Source organism: Oncorhynchus mykiss, chromosome 14 (genome assembly GCF_057628025.1).
Source record: "Oncorhynchus mykiss isolate SJ-2025 chromosome 14, ASM5762802v1, whole genome shotgun sequence".
NCBI lineage: Eukaryota > Metazoa > Chordata > Actinopteri > Salmoniformes > Salmonidae > Oncorhynchus > Oncorhynchus mykiss.
The window spans coordinates 35,420,258-35,440,000 of record NC_143035.1 but is presented as its reverse complement, the minus strand read 5'-3'; the positions used below and the strand labels follow the sequence as shown (position 1 = coordinate 35,440,000).

General features: G+C 40.5%; 1 protein-coding gene across 12 annotated transcripts in view; it reads left to right on the top strand.

The window, feature by feature from the left end:
- glra1 (glycine receptor, alpha 1) overlaps positions 1–19,743 on the top strand; it is a 116,107-nt gene that overhangs the window by 63,522 nt on the left and 32,842 nt on the right. For all 12 annotated transcript variants that reach the window (XM_090198841.1, XM_036943409.2, XM_090198839.1 and 9 more), the window contains 5 exons: positions 3,745–3,968; positions 9,265–9,347; positions 9,903–10,040; positions 15,156–15,370; positions 18,711–18,857. In XM_090198841.1, coding sequence (XP_090054967.1) covers positions 3,745–3,968; positions 9,265–9,347; positions 9,903–10,040; positions 15,156–15,370; positions 18,711–18,857 — 807 coding nt within the window. The remainder of the gene's footprint in view (positions 1–3,744; positions 3,969–9,264; positions 9,348–9,902; positions 10,041–15,155; positions 15,371–18,710; positions 18,858–19,743) is intronic.

Genomic DNA, 19,743 nt, shown 5'->3' with positions numbered 1-19,743 from the left:
TATCCTTTGTTGGGGGGATATTTTTATATTCCACCTGTGTGTTTAGAATCTAGATTGCTGCTATTTTAAATAATGAAAAGGTCTACGAAGACCTCATTCTGTAATCATAGTCAGACTAGACCTCATTCTGTAATCATAGTCAGACTAGACCTCATTCTGTAATCATAGTCAGACTAGACCTCATTCTGTAATCATAGTCAGACTAGACCTCATTCTGTAATCATAGTCAGACTAGACCTGATTCTGTAATCATAGTCAGACCAGACCTCATTCTGTAATCATAGTCAGACTAGACCTCATTCTGTAATCATAGTCAGACTAGACCTCATTCTGTAATCATAGTCAGACTAGACCTCATTCTGTAATCAGAGTCAGACTAGACCTCATTCTGTAATCAGAGTCAGACTAGACCTCATTCTGTAATCAGAGTCAGACTAGACCTCATTCTGTAATCATAGTCAGACTAGACCTCATTCTGTAATCATAGTCAGACTAGACCTCATTCTTTAATCAGAGTCAGACTAGACCTCATTCTGTAATCAGAGTCAGACTAGACCTCATTCTGTAATCATAGTCAGACTAGACCTCATTCTGTAATCAGAGTCAGACTAGACCTCATTCTGTAATCAGAGTCAGACCAGACCTCATTCTGTAATCACAGTCAGACTAGACCTCATTCTGTAATCAGAGTCAGACTAGACCTCATTCTGTAATCAGAGTCAGACTAGACCTCATTCTGTAATCAGAGTCAGACTAGACCTCATTCTGTAATCAGAGTCAGACTAGACCTCATTCTGTAATCATAGTCAGACCAGACCTCATTCTGTAATCAGAGTCAGACTAGACCTCATTCTGTAATCAGAGTCAGACTAGACCTCATTCTGTAATCATAGTCAGACCAGACCTCATTCTGTAATCAGAGTCAGACTAGACCTCATTCTGTAATCAGAGTCAGACTAGACCTCATTCTGTAATCAGAGTCAGACTAGACCTCATTCTGTAATCATAGTCAAACTAGACCTCATTCTGTAATCACAGTCAGACTAGACCTCATTCTGTAATCATAGTCAGACCAGACCTCATTCTGTAATCATAGTCAGACTAGACCTCATTCTGTAATCACAGTCAGACTAGACCTCATTCTGTAATCATAGTCAGACCAGACATCATTCTGTAATCAGAGTCAGACTAGACCTCATTCTGTAATCAGAGTCAGACTAGACCTCATTCTGTAATCAAGAGTCAGACTAGACCTCATTCTGTAATCATAGTCAAACTAGACCTCATTCTGTAATCACAGTCAGACTAGACCTCATTCTGTAATCATAGTCAGACCAGACCTCATTCTGTAATCATAGTCAGACTCGACCTCATTCTTTAATCACAGTCAGACTATACCTCATTCTGTAATCATAGTCAGACCAGACCTCATTCTGTAATCAGAGTCAGACTAGACCTCATTCTGTAATCAGAGTCAGACTAGACCTCATTCTGTAATCAGAGTCAGACTAGACCTCATTCTGTAATCAGAGTCAGACTAGACCTCATTCTGTAATCATAGTCAGACCAGACATCATTCTGTAATCAGAGTCAGACTAGACCTCATTCTGTAATCAGAGTCAGACTAGACCTCATTCTGTAATCATAGTCAGACCAGACCTCATTCTGTAATCAGAGTCAGACTAGACCTCATTCTGTAATCAGAGTCAGACTAGACCTCATTCTGTAATCATAGTCAGACCAGACCTCATTCTGTAATCAGAGTCAGACTAGACCTCATTCTGTAATCAGAGTCAGACTAGACCTCATTCTGTAATCAGAGTCAGACTAGACCTCATTCTGTAATCATAGTCAAACTAGACCTCATTCTGTAATCACAGTCAGACTAGACCTCATTCTGTAATCATAGTCAGACCAGACCTCATTCTGTAATCATAGTCAGACTAGACCTCATTCTGTAATCACAGTCAGACTAGACCTCATTCTGTAATCATAGTCAGACCAGACATCATTCTGTAATCAGAGTCAGACTAGACCTCATTCTGTAATCAGAGTCAGACTAGACCTCATTCTGTAATCAAGAGTCAGACTAGACCTCATTCTGTAATCATAGTCAAACTAGACCTCATTCTGTAATCACAGTCAGACTAGACCTCATTCTGTAATCATAGTCAGACCAGACCTCATTCTGTAATCATAGTCAGACTCGACCTCATTCTTTAATCACAGTCAGACTATACCTCATTCTGTAATCATAGTCAGACCAGACCTCATTCTGTAATCAGAGTCAGACTAGACCTCATTCTGTAATCAGAGTCAGACTAGACCTCATTCTGTAATCAGAGTCAGACTAGACCTCATTCTGTAATCAGAGTCAGACTAGACCTCATTCTGTAATCATAGTCAGACCAGACATCATTCTGTAATCAGAGTCAGACTAGACCTCATTCTGTAATCAGAGTCAGACTAGACCTCATTCTGTAATCAGAGTCAGACTAGACCTCATTCTGTAATCATAGTCAAACTAGACCTCATTCTGTAATCACAGTCAGACTAGACCTCATTCTGTAATCATAGTCAGACCAGACCTCATTCTGTAATCATAGTCAGACTCGACCTCATTCTTTAATCACAGTCAGACTAGACCTCATTCTGTAATCATAGTCAGACCAGACCTCATTCTGTAATCAGAGTCAGACTAGACCTCATTCTGTAATCAGAGTCAGACTATACCTCATTCTGTAATCAGAGTCAGACTAGACCTCATTCTGTAATCAGAGTCAGACTAGACCTCATTCTGTAATCAGAGTCAGATGACACTCTACATTTGTTTGTCTTTTTTTTCTCCGTAAAAACTCTTCTTTTTTTTCAAACAAAATTCCCCTAATAACGAAACAGGTCTATCTGTGTGTAGTGAGATAATTGCTCGACAATGTCCTTCTAATGTTGTGGTTGATTGCCATTGGAAAGGTCACCTGCTGTCCCTTCAGTCGACTGATATATCATGTCTCGCTACATTACAGCCTAGACAGCTTAATGGTCGTTATGGGATGATATAACGGCACGCTCGTTCTGTAGAATAATTGACAATTACGGTGGACTGTTGTGCCTATAGGCCACAGCTCTATTGAAGGGTCTTCTAAAGGACATTTACATGATGAACCACCAGGACCATTATTTATCTCCTGCCTTAAGAGTGCTACTGCTACTCAGACAGGCGTGATTTGCATAAACAATCTACACCTGGAAAGCCCAATAACCTACATAGAGTCTTTAGTTTAACTAAGCTTTATTCAATAAAAATGCATAGGGTTTTTAAGATCGAAAGAATTGGAAACCGATCCCCATGTCTTGTGCAATCATTTATCCCAGAAATTAATGATTATATTAAAGAATCAAACAAACAAACCAATCAACCAACCAATCAACCGACCAATCAACCAATCAATCAACCAACCAATCAACCAACCAATCAACCAATCAATCAACCAACCAATCAACCAACCAACCAATCAACCAACCAATCAACCAATCAATCAATCAACCAATCAACCAACCAATCAACCAATCTACCAACCAACCAATCAACCAACCAATCAACCAATCAATCAACCAACCAACCAATCAACCAACCAATCAACCAATCAAACCTCCCTGAGTCCTGGCGATGCAATGCACTGACATAGCTTGGCCTTTCTCTGATAATCTGATACACTGATTGACATTGAACTGTTCTCTCCCCAGGACTACAGAGTGAATATCTTCCTGAGGCAGCAATGGAACGACCCCAGGCTGGCCTATAGTGAATACCCCGATGACTCTCTCGACCTGGACCCGTCTATGTTGGACTCTATCTGGAAACCTGATTTGTTCTTCGCCAATGAAAAAGGCGCCAATTTCCATGAGGTTACGACTGACAACAAGCTACTAAGGATTTCAAAAAATGGGAACGTATTGTATAGTATTCGGTATGCTATTCTTTTCTTGTTGTATCTTCGTCTTGTTAATTTCTCAGAATGTCTATCCGGTGCTAGACCTATGGCTGACGGATTCATGACTATCCGGTGCTAGACCTATGGCTGACGGATTCATGACTATCCGGTGCTAGACCTATGGCTGACGGATTCATGTCTATCCGGTGCTAGACCTATGGCTGACGGATTCATGTCTATCCGGTGCTAGACCTATGGCTGACGGATTCATGTCTATCCGGTGCTAGACCTATGGCTGACGGATTCATGACTATCCGGTGCTAGACCTATGGCTGACGGATTCATGACTATCCGGTGCTAGACCTATGGCTGACGGATTCATGTCTATCCGGTGCTAGACCTATGGCTGACGGATTCATGTCTATCAGGTGCTAGACCTATAGCTGACAGATGAATGTCTGGTGCTAGACCTATAGCTGACAGATGAATGTCTATCCGGTGCTAGACCTATGGCTGACAGATGAATGTCTGGTGCTAGACCTATAGCTGACAGATGAATGTCTATCCGGTGCTAGATCTATGGCTGACAGATGAATGTCTGGTGCTAGACCTATAGCTGACAGATGAATCTCTATCCGGTGCTAGACCTATGGCTGACAGATGAATGTCTATCCGGTGCTAGATCTATGGCTGACACATGAATGTCTACCCGGTGCTAGACCTATAGCTGACAGATGCTCTCTGATTTGTCTCTATATTGCTTATGGTAGAAACAAAACATACATTAACATCCAAACAACAACTAAAATGATCTCCTTAAAATGTGAGCATGTTTGCAGTGTATTTGATCTGTTATCAAGCCTAGTATTCAACCCTTGGACAGGCAGAGGGGAATTGGATCCTTATAAACAGCCATGGGAAGACAGTGAGAAGAGTCCTTCTCGTATCTTACCATGACACCATCAAATGAACCCATTAGATCGCTTTGAGCTCACCTGACCCCGCGCTAAAGAGAACCTGCCTCGGTGTCTTTGATTCTCACCTGACCCCGCGCTAAAGAGAACCTGCCTCGGTGTCTTTGATTCTCACCTGACCCCGTGTTAAAGAGAACCTGCCTCAGTGTCTTTGATTCTCACCTGACCCTGCGTTAAAGAGAACCTGCCTCAGTGTCTTTGATTCTCACCTGACCCCGCGCTAAAGAGAACCTGCCTCGGTGTCTTTGATTCTCACCTGACCCCGTGTTAAAGAGAACCTGCCTCAGTGTCTTTGATTCTCACCTGACCCCGTGTTAAAGAGAACCTGCCTCGGTGTCTTTGATTCTCACCTGACCCCGTGTTAAAGAGAACCTGCCTCAGTGTCTTTGATTCTCACCTGACCCCGTGTTAAAGAGAACCTGCCTCGGTGTCTTTGATTCTCACCTGACCCCGTGTTAAAGAGAACCTGCCTCAGTGTCTTTGATTCTCACCTGACCCTGCGTTAAAGAGAACCTGCCTCAGTGTCTTTGATTCTCACCTGACCCTGCGTTAAAGAGAACCTGCCTCAGTGTCTTTGATTCTCACCTGACCCTGCGTTAAAGAGAACCTGCCTCAGTGTCTTTGATTCTCACCTGACCCTGCGTTAAAGAGAACCTGCCTCAGTGTCTTTGATTCTCACCTGACCCTGCGTTAAAGAGAACCTGCCTCAGTGTCTTTGATTCTCACCTGACCCCGTTTTAAAGAGAACCTGCCTCAGTGTCTTTGATTCTCACCTGACCCTGCGTTAAAGAGAATCTGCCTCAGTGTCTTTGATTCTCACCTGACCCCGTGTTAAAGAGAACCTGCCTCAGTGTCTTTGATTCTCACCTGACCCCGTGTTAAAGAGAACCTGCCTCGGTGTCTTTGATTCTCACCTGACCCCGTGTTAAAGAGAACCTGCCTCAGTGTCTTTGATTCTCACCTGACCCTGCGTTAAAGAGAACCTGCCTCAGTGTCTTTGATTCTCACCTGACCCTGCGTTAAAGAGAACCTGCCTCAGTGTCTTTGATTCTCACCTGACCCTGCGTTAAAGAGAACATGCCTCAGTGTCTTTGATTCTCACCTGACCCCGTGTTAAAGAGAACCTGCCTCGGTGTCTTTGATTCTCACCTGACCCCGTGTTAAAGAGAACCTGCCTCAGTGTCTTTGATTCTCTCCTGACCCTGCGTTAAAGAGAACCTGCTTCAGTGTCTTTGATTCTCACCTGACCCTGCGTTAAAGAGAACTTGCCTCAGTGTCTTTGATTCTCACCTGACCCTGCGTTAAAGTGAACCTGCCTCAGTGTCTTTGATTCTCACCTGACCCTGCGTTAAAGAGAACCTGCCTCAGTGTCTTTGATTCTCACCTGACCCCGTGTTAAAGAGAACCTGCCTCGGTGTCTTTGATTCTCACCTGACCCCGTGTTAAAGAGAACCTGCCTCAGTGTCTTTGATTCTCACCTGACCCTGTGTTAAAGAGAACCTGCCTCAGTGTCTTTGATTCTCACCTGACCCCGTGTTAAAGAGAACCTGCCTCAGTGTCTTTGATTCTCACCTGACCCTGCGTTAAAGAGAACCTGCCTCAGTGTCTTTGATTCTCACCTGACCCCGTGTTAAAGAGAACCTGCCTCGGTGTCTTTGATTCTCACCTGACCCTGCGTTAAAGAGAACCTGCCTCAGTGTCTTTGATTCTCACCTGACCCCGTGTTAAAGAGAACCTGCCTCAGTGTCTTTGATTCTCACCTGACCCCGTGTTAAAGAGAACCTGCCATAGTGTATTTTCTGATTGAAAAAATAAACCTTATAAATAACATTTGTCGTGTAACGGTGAGGATATCACACTGCGGTATGAGTAAACTATGAATGCAATGCAACCAATAGACCTGCTCCTCACCTGCCTATCTCATGATAAAAGTAACAGCAGTCGTCTAGGTTGAAGCATGAATGGCTGCCTCTTCTAAAGGTGTTTTCTATACTCGCGGTATGAACAGTAACATGGAGATGCAACCAGGCTGTTTGGGGATGAGGTTCACATACATGGCTAGCAGGAAGGTGTTTGTCATGAGGGGAAGAATGTCTGAGGTGTGTAATGTAACCTTTTATATTAAAGGCCATCATGACAGGAAATATAGCCGCAGTTAGAACAATATGTTACCCTGCTACTCCTGTAATGCTGTGCTAGTGGTTTATAACAATAACACAAGAAGACATGCTATAAACCTTATTATATGACATTATAAAGGCGTACACATGCATATAACATGTTGTTATAAGTGCCGGTAAAGTGTTACCAACATTATTACCTCGTTTAATGATGGATGCTATGTGACCAGAATAACACTGATCCTGGCCTGTCCTATGGACCTGATGTGTTCTAGAAAGTTCTATTCCATTCTATCCTATTCCATTCCATTCTATCCTATTCCATTCCATTCTATTCCATTCTAGAATATTTCATTTATTCTATTCCATTATATTCTATTCCGTTCTATTCTATTCCACTCTATCCTATTACATTCTATTACATTCTATCCTATTCCATTACATTCTATTCTATTCTATAATATTTCATTTATTTTATTCCATTATATTCTATTCCATTATATTCTATTCTATTCCATTCTATTCTATTCCACTCTATCCTATTCCATTCTATCCTATTCCATTCTATTCTATTCCACTCTATCCTATTCCATTCTATCCTATTCCATTCTATTCTATTCCACTCTATCCTATTCCATTCTATCCTATTCCATTCTATTCTATTCCACTCTATCCTATTCCATTCGATCCCAATCCATTCCATTCTATTCCATTCTAGAATATTTCATTTATTCTATTCCATTATATTCTATTCCGTTCTATTCTAGAATATTTCATTTATTCTATTCCATTATATTCTATTCCACTCTATCCTATTACATTCTATTACATTCTATCCTATTCCATTACATTCTATTCTATTCTATAATATTTCATTTATTTTATTCCATTATATTCTATTCCATTATATTCTATTCCATTATATTCTATTCTATTCCATTCTATTCCACTCTATCCTATTCCATTCTATCCTATTCCATTCTATCCTATTCCATTATATTATATTCCATTCTATCCTATTCCATTCTATCCTATTCCATTCTATTCCATTCTATCCTATTCCATTCTATCCTATTCCATTCTATCCTATTCCATTTCATTCTATTCTATTCCATTCTATTCTATTCCATTCTGTCCTATTCCATTCTATCCTATTCCATTCTATCCTATTCCATTCTATCTTATTCCATTTCATTCTATTCTATTCCATTCTATTCTATTCCATTCTGTCCTATTCCATTATATTATATTCTATTCCATTCTATTCTATTCCATTCTGTCCTATTCCATTATATTCTATTCTATTCCATTCTATCCTATTCCATTCTATTCTATTCCACTCTATCCTATTCCATTCTATCCTATTCCATTCTATTCTATTCCACTCTATCCTATTCCATTCTATCCTATTCCATTCCATTCTATTCCATTCTATAATATTTAATTTATTATATTCCATTATATTATATTCCGTTCTATTCTATTCCACTCTATCCTATTCCATTCTATTCTATTCCACTCTATCCTATTCCATTCTATCCTATTCCATTCTATCTTATTCCATTTCATTCTATTCTATTCCATTCTATTCTATTCCATTCTATAATATTTCATTTATTCTATTCCATTATATTCTATTCCATTATATTCTATTCCATTCTATTCTATTCCACTCTATCCTATTCTATTCCATTCTATCCTATTCCATTCTATCCTATTCCATTATATTCTATTCCATTCTATCCTATTCCATTCTATCCTATTCCATTCTATTCCATTCTATCCTATTCCATTCTATCCTATTCCATTCTATTCCATTCTATTCTATTCCATTCTATCCTATTCCATTCTATCCTATTCCATTCTATCCTATTCCATTTCATTCTATTCTATTCCATTCTATTCTATTCCATTCTGTCCTATTCCATTCTATCCTATTCCATTATATCCTATTTCATTCTATCTTATTCCATTTCATTCTATTCTATTCAATTCTATTCTATTCCATTCTGTCCTATTCCATTCTATCTTATTCCATTTCATTCTATTCTATTCCATTCTATTCTATTCCATTCTGTCCTATTCCATTATATTATATTCCATTATATTCCTTTCTCTTCTATTTAAACTTGTTAACAAAATAACGCTGATCCTGGCCAGTCTGTTCTGTTCTGGTCTTTCCTGTTTTATGCTGTTCTGTTCTGTTTTGTTCTGTTGTGTTCTATTCTATGTGACCAGAATAACACTGGTCCTGGCCTGTCCCATGGACTTGAAGAACTTCCCAATGGACGTACAGACCTGTATCATGCAGCTAGAGAGTTGTGAGTATTCCATTATCCTTTAGGAACACAGTTATCACACACACACACACACACACACACACACACACACAGGTAGGGTAGGGGGAAAGTATTTATTTTGTGTTGGTGAAATGGATGTGTCCCTGGTCTGGAGGACAGTATGATGAAAGGCCCAGTGATTTACACAGGCCCCTCCAGCAGCAGAGAGCAGATACAGGGAAGGGACAGGGAGGGAGTTAGGGGGGACCAACCTCCTCCAACCTGCTCTAACCAGCCAACACTGGCTTCTCCCTCCCCACCTCCTCTCTTTGGAAATGATGGCATTGTCTTTTTTCTTGACTCATTGTTCTCAGGTGTGAAGAATGAAAACAACATGTATTGCTTCTGTATGAACACTGTGGAGCTACGGTAGAGTTGGTTGATCAAGGCATTTAAACCTTCATCATACCACATTGTCAATAATGATGTTGTTTTTTTCTCTCTTACAAACAGCTTGAATGTACTGTGATACTGTGGTAGTAAGACTGTGGTAATACTGTGGTAATACTGATCTTGTTTCAAACTGCTCCCATCCAGTCGGCTATACGATGAATGATCTCATATTTGAGTGGGATGAGAAGGGAGCCGTGCAGGTAGCAGACGGGCTGACGTTACCTCAGTTTATACTGAAAGAGGAGAAAGACCTGCGATACTGTACCAAGCACTACAACACAGGTTGGTTTGTCTCTCTTCACCTCTCAGGCTAACTCTACCTCATATTTATATATATTTTTTTTGGGGGGGGGCGGGTGTATGTTAAACTAAACTCTCACCTCTCAGGCTACCTCTACCTCATATTTCATATATTTTTTTTTGGGGGGGGGGGGGGGGGCGGGTGTATGTTAAACTAAACTCTCACCTCTCAGGCTACCTCTACCTCATATTTATATATATATATTTTTTTTTTTTTGGGGGGGGGGGGGGTGTATGTTAAACTAAACTCTCACCTCTCAGGCTACCTCTACCTCATATTTATATATATATATATATATTTTTTTTTTGGGGGGGGGGGTGTATGTTAAACTAAACTCTCACATCTCAGGCTATCTCTACCTCATATTTATTTTATTTTTTTAAATTTTTTTGGGGGGGGGTGTATGTTAAACTAAACTCTCACATCTCAGGCTATCTCTACCTCATATTTATATTTTTTTTTTTGTGGGGGGGGGGTGTATGTTAAACTAAACTCTCACCTCTCAGGCTACCTCTACCTCATATTTATATATATATATATTTTTTTTTTGGGGGGGGGGGGTGTATGTTAAACTAAACTCTCACCTCTCAGGCTACCTCTACCTCATATTTTTTTTTTTTTTTTTTTTTTTGGGGGGGGGGTGTATGTTAAACTAAACTATTTTTCTCTATGTTGGTCTTTTGTTAACTGTCTGAGAACAGCATAACATAGACATTACAGGGTGCGTGATTAGGACACATAACGCTGGAACACAGAGTGGGAGAAAGAAGGGAGGAAGGACCGAAACCAATCAGAGCTTTGTCCCAAAATGGCCCCGTTATTCACTGAAAACCATCTGGCCACTCAACCTCATCAGTCTCACACTGTTACACTCCAGATACAACAGAAGAGAACAGAGACTGAAGGCCAGTCTAGATGGAATCTATACAGAGACTGATAGCCAGTCTAGTTGTAATCTAAACAGAGACTGAAGGCCAGTCTAGTTGTAATCTAAACAGAGACTAAAGGCCAGTCTAGATGGAATCTAAACAGAGACTAATGGCCAGTCTAGATGTAATCTAAACAGAGACTAAAAGCCAGTCTAGATGTAATCTAAACAGAGACTAAAAGCCAGTCTAGATGTAATCTAAACAGAGACTAAAAGCCAGTCTAGATGTAATCTAAACAGAGACTAAAAGCCAGTCTAGATGTAATCTAAACAGAGACTAAAAGCCAGTCTAGACTGAAAAAATAGAATAGGGAGTGAGAGAAACACAAAAGGTAATAGAAAGAAAAATAGGTGTACTGTTATTTTCTACTATGATTTGATATGATATAATTTTGATATTATTTGATATGCTATGATTTAATATGATATCATTTGATATGATATCATTTTGATATGATTTGATATGATTTAATATGATATGGAATGATATCATTTTTTATAATTTCAATTTGATATGATTTGATATGATGTGATATGATTTTATATGATTTTATATGATATGGTATGGTATGACATGATTTGAAATAATTTTGATATGATTTGATTGATATGATTTGATTGATATGATTATCTCTCTCTCTCTCTCTCTCTCATACACCCCCCTATCATAGAGAGACCATCGATTTAAAATATGGAGTGTACTTAAAAGCCCTGAAGTGTATCACTGCTGTAAATCAATTTCAATGACGCTGTAGCCTCCCTCCATGTCTCTCTCTCTCTCCACATCCAAAACAATACATTGAATTGAAAGTCTTCAACACAAAGACAGCTGTCTTCCATGGATCTAAGCTGATTAAATGGCTGGTCAGCGATCTGGAGCATCAAAGCCACTCTGACAGACAAGACACCCCTAGTGCTTACATCACACAGTCAGCTTGAAAAAGAAAGAGGATACCTATCATGAGTTTATAATGCCCTCTTTTAGCTTCTGTTCTGGGTTATGTCCAAAATGGCACCCTAGTCACCCTACTGCCAATGAGCCCCGGTCAAAAGTAGTGTACTATATAGGGAATAGGGTGCTGTTTGGAATTAAACCAACATAACACCTGTCAGCTGCAGTGGGTTCAACCACAACATAACACCTGTCAGCTATAGTGGTGTGTTACATTTGAATGTAGGGGGTACTTTACCTACAGCCACTCTGTCAAACTGATGTTCTCTCCAGGCCTCTGCCTCCGTCTCGTCCAACACTGCAGGGAAATGGGAAGATAATTCAGTTAGCAGGCAATTCAGCACTGAGGCTATCCCACAGCCATGTGGAAAGGGAGCTTGAATAGCACTGAGGCTATCCCACAGCCATGTGGAAAGGGAGCTTGAATAGCACTGAGGCTATCCCACAGCCATGTGGAAAGGGAGCTTGAATAGCACTGAGGCTATCCCACAGCCATGTGGAAAGGGAGCTTGAATAGCACTGAGGCTATCCCACAGCCATGTGGAAAGGGAGCTTGAATAGCACTGAGGCTATCCCACAGCCATGTGGAAAGGGAGCTTGAATAGCCATTGCCTTGCCTTCAGTTATCTTTCTTCTTTGTGTTCTTGAGACATGCAGAACAGAAAGATTAGATGATGTGTCACAGTATATCAGCAATGATAACAGTAGATCGTAACACAGCAGCAGCAACAACAGTAAAATATTAGATAATAATATTATAATATATCATAGTATATCATAGTATGTATACTGTATTGTAGTAATAATATAGTATATCATAGTATATATACAGTATTGTAGTAATATTATAATATATCATAATATATCATAGTATATCATAGTATGTATACTGTATTGTAGTAATAATATAGTATATCATAGTATATATACAGTATTGTAGTAATATTATAATATATCATAGTATATCACAGTATATAGACTGTATTGTAGTAATAATATTATAATATATTATATCATAGTATATAGACTGTATTGTAGTAATAATATAATATATTATTTCATAGTATATATACTGTATTGTAGTAATAATATAATATATCATATTATATCATAGTATATAGACTGTATTGTAGTAATATTATAAAATATCATAGTATATAGACTGTATTGTAGTAATATTATAAAATATCATAGTATATATACTGTATTGTAGTAATATTATAATATATCATAGTACAGTCGTGGCCAAAAGTTTTGAGAATGACACAAATATTAATTTCCTCAAAGTTTTCTGCTTCAGTGTCTTTATATATTTGTGTCAGATGTTACTATGGAATACTGAAGTATAATTACAAGCATTTCATAAGTGTCAAAGGCTTTTATTGACAATTACATGAAGTTGATGCAAATAGTCCATTTTTGCAGTGTTGATCCTTCGTTTTCAAGACCTCTGCAATCCGCTCTGGCATGCTGTCAATTAACTTCTGGGCCACATCCTGACTGATGGCAGCCCATTCTTGCATAATCAATGCTTGGAGTTTGTCAGAATTTGTGGGTTTTTGTTTGTCCACCCGCCTCTTGAGGATTGACCACAAGTTCTCAATGGGATTAAGGTCTGGGTTTCCTGGCCATGGACCCAAAATATCGATTTTTGTTCCCCGAGCCACTTAGTTATCACTTTTACCTTAGCAAGGTGCTCCATCATGCTGGAAAAGGCATTGTTCGTCACCAAACTGTTCCTGGATGGTTGGGAGAAGTTGCTTACGGAGGATGTGTTGGTACCCTTCTTTATTCATGGCTGTGTTCTTAGGCAAAATTGTGAGTGAGCCCACTCCCTTGGCTGAGAAGAAACCCCACACATGAATGGTCTCAGGATGCTTTACTGTTGGCGTGACACAGGACTGATGGTAGCACTCATCTTGTCTTCTCCGGACAAGCTTTTTTCCAGATGCCCCAAACAATCGGAAAGGGGATTCATCAGAGAAAATGATTTTACCCCAGTCCTCAGCAGTCCAATCCCTGGACCTTTTGCAGAATATCAGTCTGTCCCTGATGTTTTTCCTGGAGAGAAGTGGCTTCTTTGCTGCCCTTCTTGACACCAGGCCATCCTCCAAAAGTGTTCGCCTCACTGTGCGTGCAGATGCACTCATTCCTGAGCAAGCTCTGTACTGGTGGTGCCCCGATCCCGCAGCTGAATCAACTTTAGGAGACGGTCCTGGCTCTTGCTGGACTTGCTTGGGCGCCCTGAAGCCTTCTTCACAACAATTGAACCGCTCTCCTTGAAGTTCTTGATGATCCGATAAATGGTTGATTTAGGTCTTACTGGCAACAATATCCTTGCCTGTGAAGCCCTTCAAGTGAAAAGCAATGATGACGGCACATGTTTCCTTGCAGGTAACCATGGTTGACAGAGGAAGAACAATGATTCCAAGCACCACCCTCCTTTTGAAGCTTCCAGTCTGTTATTCGAACTCAATCAGCATGACAAAGTGATCTCCAGCCTTGTCCTCGTCAACACTCACACCTGTGTGGCAGGGCTGAAATGCAGTGGAAATGTTTTTGGGGGATTCAGTTCATTTGCATGGCAAAGAAGGACTTTGCAATTAATTTCAATTCATCTGATCACTCTTCATAACATTCTGGAGTATATGCAAATTGCCATCATACAAACTGAGGCAGCAATTAATATTTGTGTCATTCTCAAAACTTTCGGCCACGACTGTATATAGACTGTATTGTAGTAATACTATTATAATATATCATATCATAATATATAGACTGAATTGTAGTAATAATATAATATATCATAGTATATCACAGTATATATACTGTATTGTAGTAATAATATAATATATCATAGTATATCATAGTATATAGACTGTATTGTAGTAATAATATAATATATCATAGTATATCATAGTATATAGACTGTATTGTAGTAATAATATTGTAATATATCATAGTATAGACTGTATTGCCTATTTAACTATCTTTAATCTTGTGTCACACCTTAATACTGAACCCCTGCTTTCTCCTCTGTCTGTGTCCTCTACAATACTGAACCCCTGCTTTCTCCTCTGTCTGTGTCCTCTGTATAATACTGAACACCTGATTTCTCCTCTGTCTATGTCCTCTGTATAATACTGAACCCCTGCTTTCTCCTCTGTCTGTGTCCTCTACAATACTGAACCCCTGCCTTCTCCTCTGTCTGTGCAGGAAAGTTCACTTGTATCGAGGCTCGTTTCCATCTGGAGAGGCAGATGGGCTATTACCTGATTCAGATGTACATCCCCAGCCTTCTGATTGTCATTTTGTCCTGGGTGTCCTTCTGGATCAACATGGACGCTGCACCTGCCAGAGTGGGATTGGGCATTACCACCGTGCTCACTATGACCACCCAGAGCTCCGGCTCCCGAGCCTCCCTCCCCAAGGTGAGACAAACTCCCTAACCCAGAGGTCCGGCTCCCGAGCCTCCCTCCCCAAGGTGAGACAAACTCCCTAACCCAGAGCTCCGGCTCCCGAGCCTCCCTCCCCAAGGTGAGACAAACTCCCTAACCCAGAGCTCCGGCTCCCGAGCCTCCCTCCCCAAGGTGAGACAAACTCCCTAACCCAGAGCTCCGGCTCCCGAGTCTCCCTCCCCAAGGTGAGACAAACTCCCTAACCCAGAGCTCCGGCTCCCGAGCCTCCCTCCCCAAGGTGAGACAAACTCCCTAACACAGAGCTCCGGCTCCCGAGTCTCCCTCCCCAAGGTGAGGATTGTCCTAGATGAACTACAAGCCACACTCTGTCTATTGTCCTAGATTAACTACAAACCACACACTGTCTATTGTCCTAGATGGTCAAACTTAAGTCAACATGAGAAAAATGGGATTTTCAGATTAAAAAGGAAGAGGGACTTTGCATGATGGACTATGATTTTATAATTATGTCCTCGAAAAGTATCCTCCCATTTTGTTTGTTGACATTAGGTGATTCATGTTCTCTGGAAAATTGAACAAGTGAACCGTGATTTGTATGCAGTTCAGCTGTCACAATAATGATCACTCAACACGGCTGAGCGTAGGTGCACACAGCACAGATTGCTCGCCCTCTTCCACGCCTCACTGACTCGGTGCATTGGTGACAGGGAGGGAAGGAGAGGAGAGAGGGCCATTTTGAATGACAACAACATTCAGTCACCCTTTACTCTGTCTTTACTCAAGAAATCTAGCCACCACGGAAAAGTTACTTTTTGCTGTCATTATCATCCAACCCCCGTTGTTGTGCTCTACTTTCAATAGGAAGAGATGAAGAATGAAACATTTTAATGTATCAAGTACTGTAAAACAACAACAAGAAAAAAACACATCAAAATATCTGATCTAGTGTGGAAGACTAGAAATCCCACAATCCAACGACACCAGGAAAAAAAGTAAAACAGTCTGCCTCTGTCTGTCTCGGGCAGCTGACTTTCATCATTTGAACAATGTCTTGTGAACCATGCATTGTGTAATGCCACCTAAACTGCATTCCAGGGCAGCTTGGTCATTTACTTGTCATATACAGTGAGCTTCAGCTGAACTGACAAGCCAACCCAGTCTAGCTTTAGCCCTATTTCCAGGTCAAAGATGTGGTTTCCATACATCTCTCTATCTCACTAGCCCAGGCAGAGCAGAGTCCTGACAATCCAATTGACCGTACAGACAGACTACTGTGTACTGGACAGTTCTTAGAGTTTGAAGTAAAATGTTGTCTTTGTAGCAGACATCAAATGAATGAATCAATGATCATAGGATTATTAGATACAGATACAGTGTCTTCACAAAGTATTCAGACCTCTTGACTTTTTCCACATTTTGTTACCTTTGTTACAGCCTTATTCTAGTCCTCATCAGTCAACACACAATACCCCATAATTGTAAAGATTTTCTTCTTCCTCTGATGAGGAGTATGAAATATCGGACCAATGCGCAGCGTGGTAAGTGTCCATAATAAATGTATTAAACTGAACACAGAATACAAAAGAACAATAGAAATAAATGAAAACCGAAACGGTTCTGTATAGTAAAACACAGACGCAGAAAACAACTACCCACAACCCATAGTGGGAAAACAGGCTGCCTAAGTATGGTTCTCAATCAGAGACAACGATCGACAGCTGCCTCTGATTGGGAAGCATACCAGGCCAAACACAGAAATATCAAACCTAGAATACACAACATAGAATGCCCACCGCAACTCACGTGGCAATAATGACAAAACAAAAACAGGTTTTTAGACATTTTTGCTAATGTATTGAAAATTATTATTTATTATTATTATTATTATTTATTTACGTAAGAATTCAGACCCTTTGCCATGAGACTCGAAATTGAGGTCAGGTGCATCCTGTTTTCATTGATCATTCTTGCGATGTTTCTAGAACTTGATTGGAGTCCACCTGTGGTAAATTCAATTGATTTGGAAAGGCACATACCTGTCTATATAAGGTCTCACAGTTGACAGTGCATGTCGGAGCAAAAACCAAGCCATGAGGTCGAAGGAATTGTCCATAGAGCTCTGAGACAGGATTGTGTTGAGGCACAGATCTGGGGAAGGGTACCAAAAAATGTCTGCAGCATTGAAGGTTCTCAAGAACACAGTGGCCTCCACCATTCTTAAATGGAAGAAGTTTGGAACCACCAAGACTCTTCCAAACTAAGCAATCGGGGGAGAAGGGCCTTGGTCAGGGAGGTAACCAAGAACCCTATGGTCACTCTGACAGAGCTCCAGAGTTCCTCTGTGGAGATGGGAGAACCTTCCAGAAGGACAACCATCTTTGCATCACTCCACCAATCAGGCCTTTATTGTGGATGCCACTCATCAGTAAAAGGCATGTGGCAGCCCGCTGGGAGTTTGCCAAAGGGCACCTAAAGGACTTTCAAACAATGAGAAACAAGATTCTCTGGTCTGATGAAACTAAGATTGAACTGTTTGGCCTGAATACCAAGTTTCACTTCTGGAGGAAACCTGGCACCATCCCTACGGGGAAGCACAGTGGTGGCAGCATCATGCTGTGGGGATGTTTTTCAGCATCAGAAACTGGGTGATTAGTCAGGATCGAGGTAAAGATGAACGGAGGAAAGTACAGAGAGATTCTTGATGAAAACCTGCTCTAGAGCACTCAGTACCTCAGAACGGGGAGAAGGTTCACCTTCCAACAGGGCAATGACCCTAAGTACACAGCCAAGACAACGCAGGAGTGGCTTCGGGACAAGTATCTGAATGTCCTTGAGTGGCCCAGCCAGAGCCCGGACTTGAACCCGATTGAACATTTCTGGAGAGACCTGAAAATAGCTGTGCAGTGACACTCCCCATCCAACTTGACAGAGCTTGAGAAGATCTGCAGAGAGGAATGGGAGAAACTCCCCAAATTAGGTGTGCCAAGCTTGTAGCGTCATACCCAAGAAGACTCAAGGCTGTAATTGCTGCCAATGGTGCTTCAACAAAGTATTAAGTAAAGGGTCTGAATACTTATGTAAATGTGATATTTCAGTTTTGCAGAAATTTCTACAAACCTGTTTTTGCTTTGTCATTATGGAGTATTGTGTGTAGATTGATGAGGGGGAAAACAATTTAATCAATTTTAGAATAAGGCTGTAATGTAACAAAATGTGGAAAAATTCAAGGGGTCTGAATAATTTCCCGAATAGACATGGTACTGTACATTATCTTCGACTCCAAGGTCAGTTGGTGTTGTAGTTGTTGTTGTCCTCCTCTTGCTTACCACCGTGTCCTTCTGCCCAATTGCAGGTGTCGTATGTGAAAGCCATTGACATCTGGATGGCTGTGTGCCTCCTGTTTGTCTTCTCGGCCCTGCTTGAGTACGCCGCTGTGAACTTCATTGCTCGGCAACACAAGGAACTGCTGCGCTTCAGGAGGAGAAGGAGACACATGAAGGTCAATGAACTGCTTTTTTTTTAAATGATTGTGATCAAGTGTTTATTATCCATTCATAGATTAGACGAACACTTTTCACAGGAACCCTTACCATCACCTCAACCCCCTCCTCTCAGACCAGCAAGAGAGCCAGCCGGCCTCAGTTAAATATGACATTTTTTGTTTTCTTGTATTCTCTACAAGTACACAACAGTTCATATTTAATGCTGAGGGAGTATTGAGAATGATTCAAATCATTAGGGATGTGTCCCAAATGGCACCCTAGTCCCTTTATAGTGCACTAATTTTGACCAGAGCCCATAGAGAATAGGCTCAAATGTAGTGCACTATATAGCGTGCCATTTGCAACACATCCATGGAGTCAGACCAAACAGAAGAATGAGCTGTGTATCAGATTTGCTACAATATAATTATTCCCACATGCCTACAGTGCCTTGCAAAAGTATTCATCCCCATTGGCATTTTTCCTATTTTGTTGCATTACAACCTGCAATTTAAATTGATTTTTATTTGGATTTCATGTAATGGACATACACAAAATAGTCCAAATTGATGAAGTGAAATGAAAAAAAATATTTCAAAAACTTCTAAAAAATAAAAAACTGAAAAGTGGTGCGTGCATATGTATTCACCCCCTTTCCTATGAAGCCCCTAAATGAGATCTGGTGCAACCAATTACCTTCAGAAGTCACATAATTAGTTAAATAATGTCCACCTGTTTGCAATCTAAGTGTCACATGATCTGTCACATGATCTCAGTATATATCCACACACCTGTTCTGAAAGGCCCCAGAGTCTGCAACACCACTAAGCAAATCAAATTTATTTATATAGCCCTTCGTACATCAGCTGATATCTCAAAGTGCTGTACAGAAACCCAGCCTAA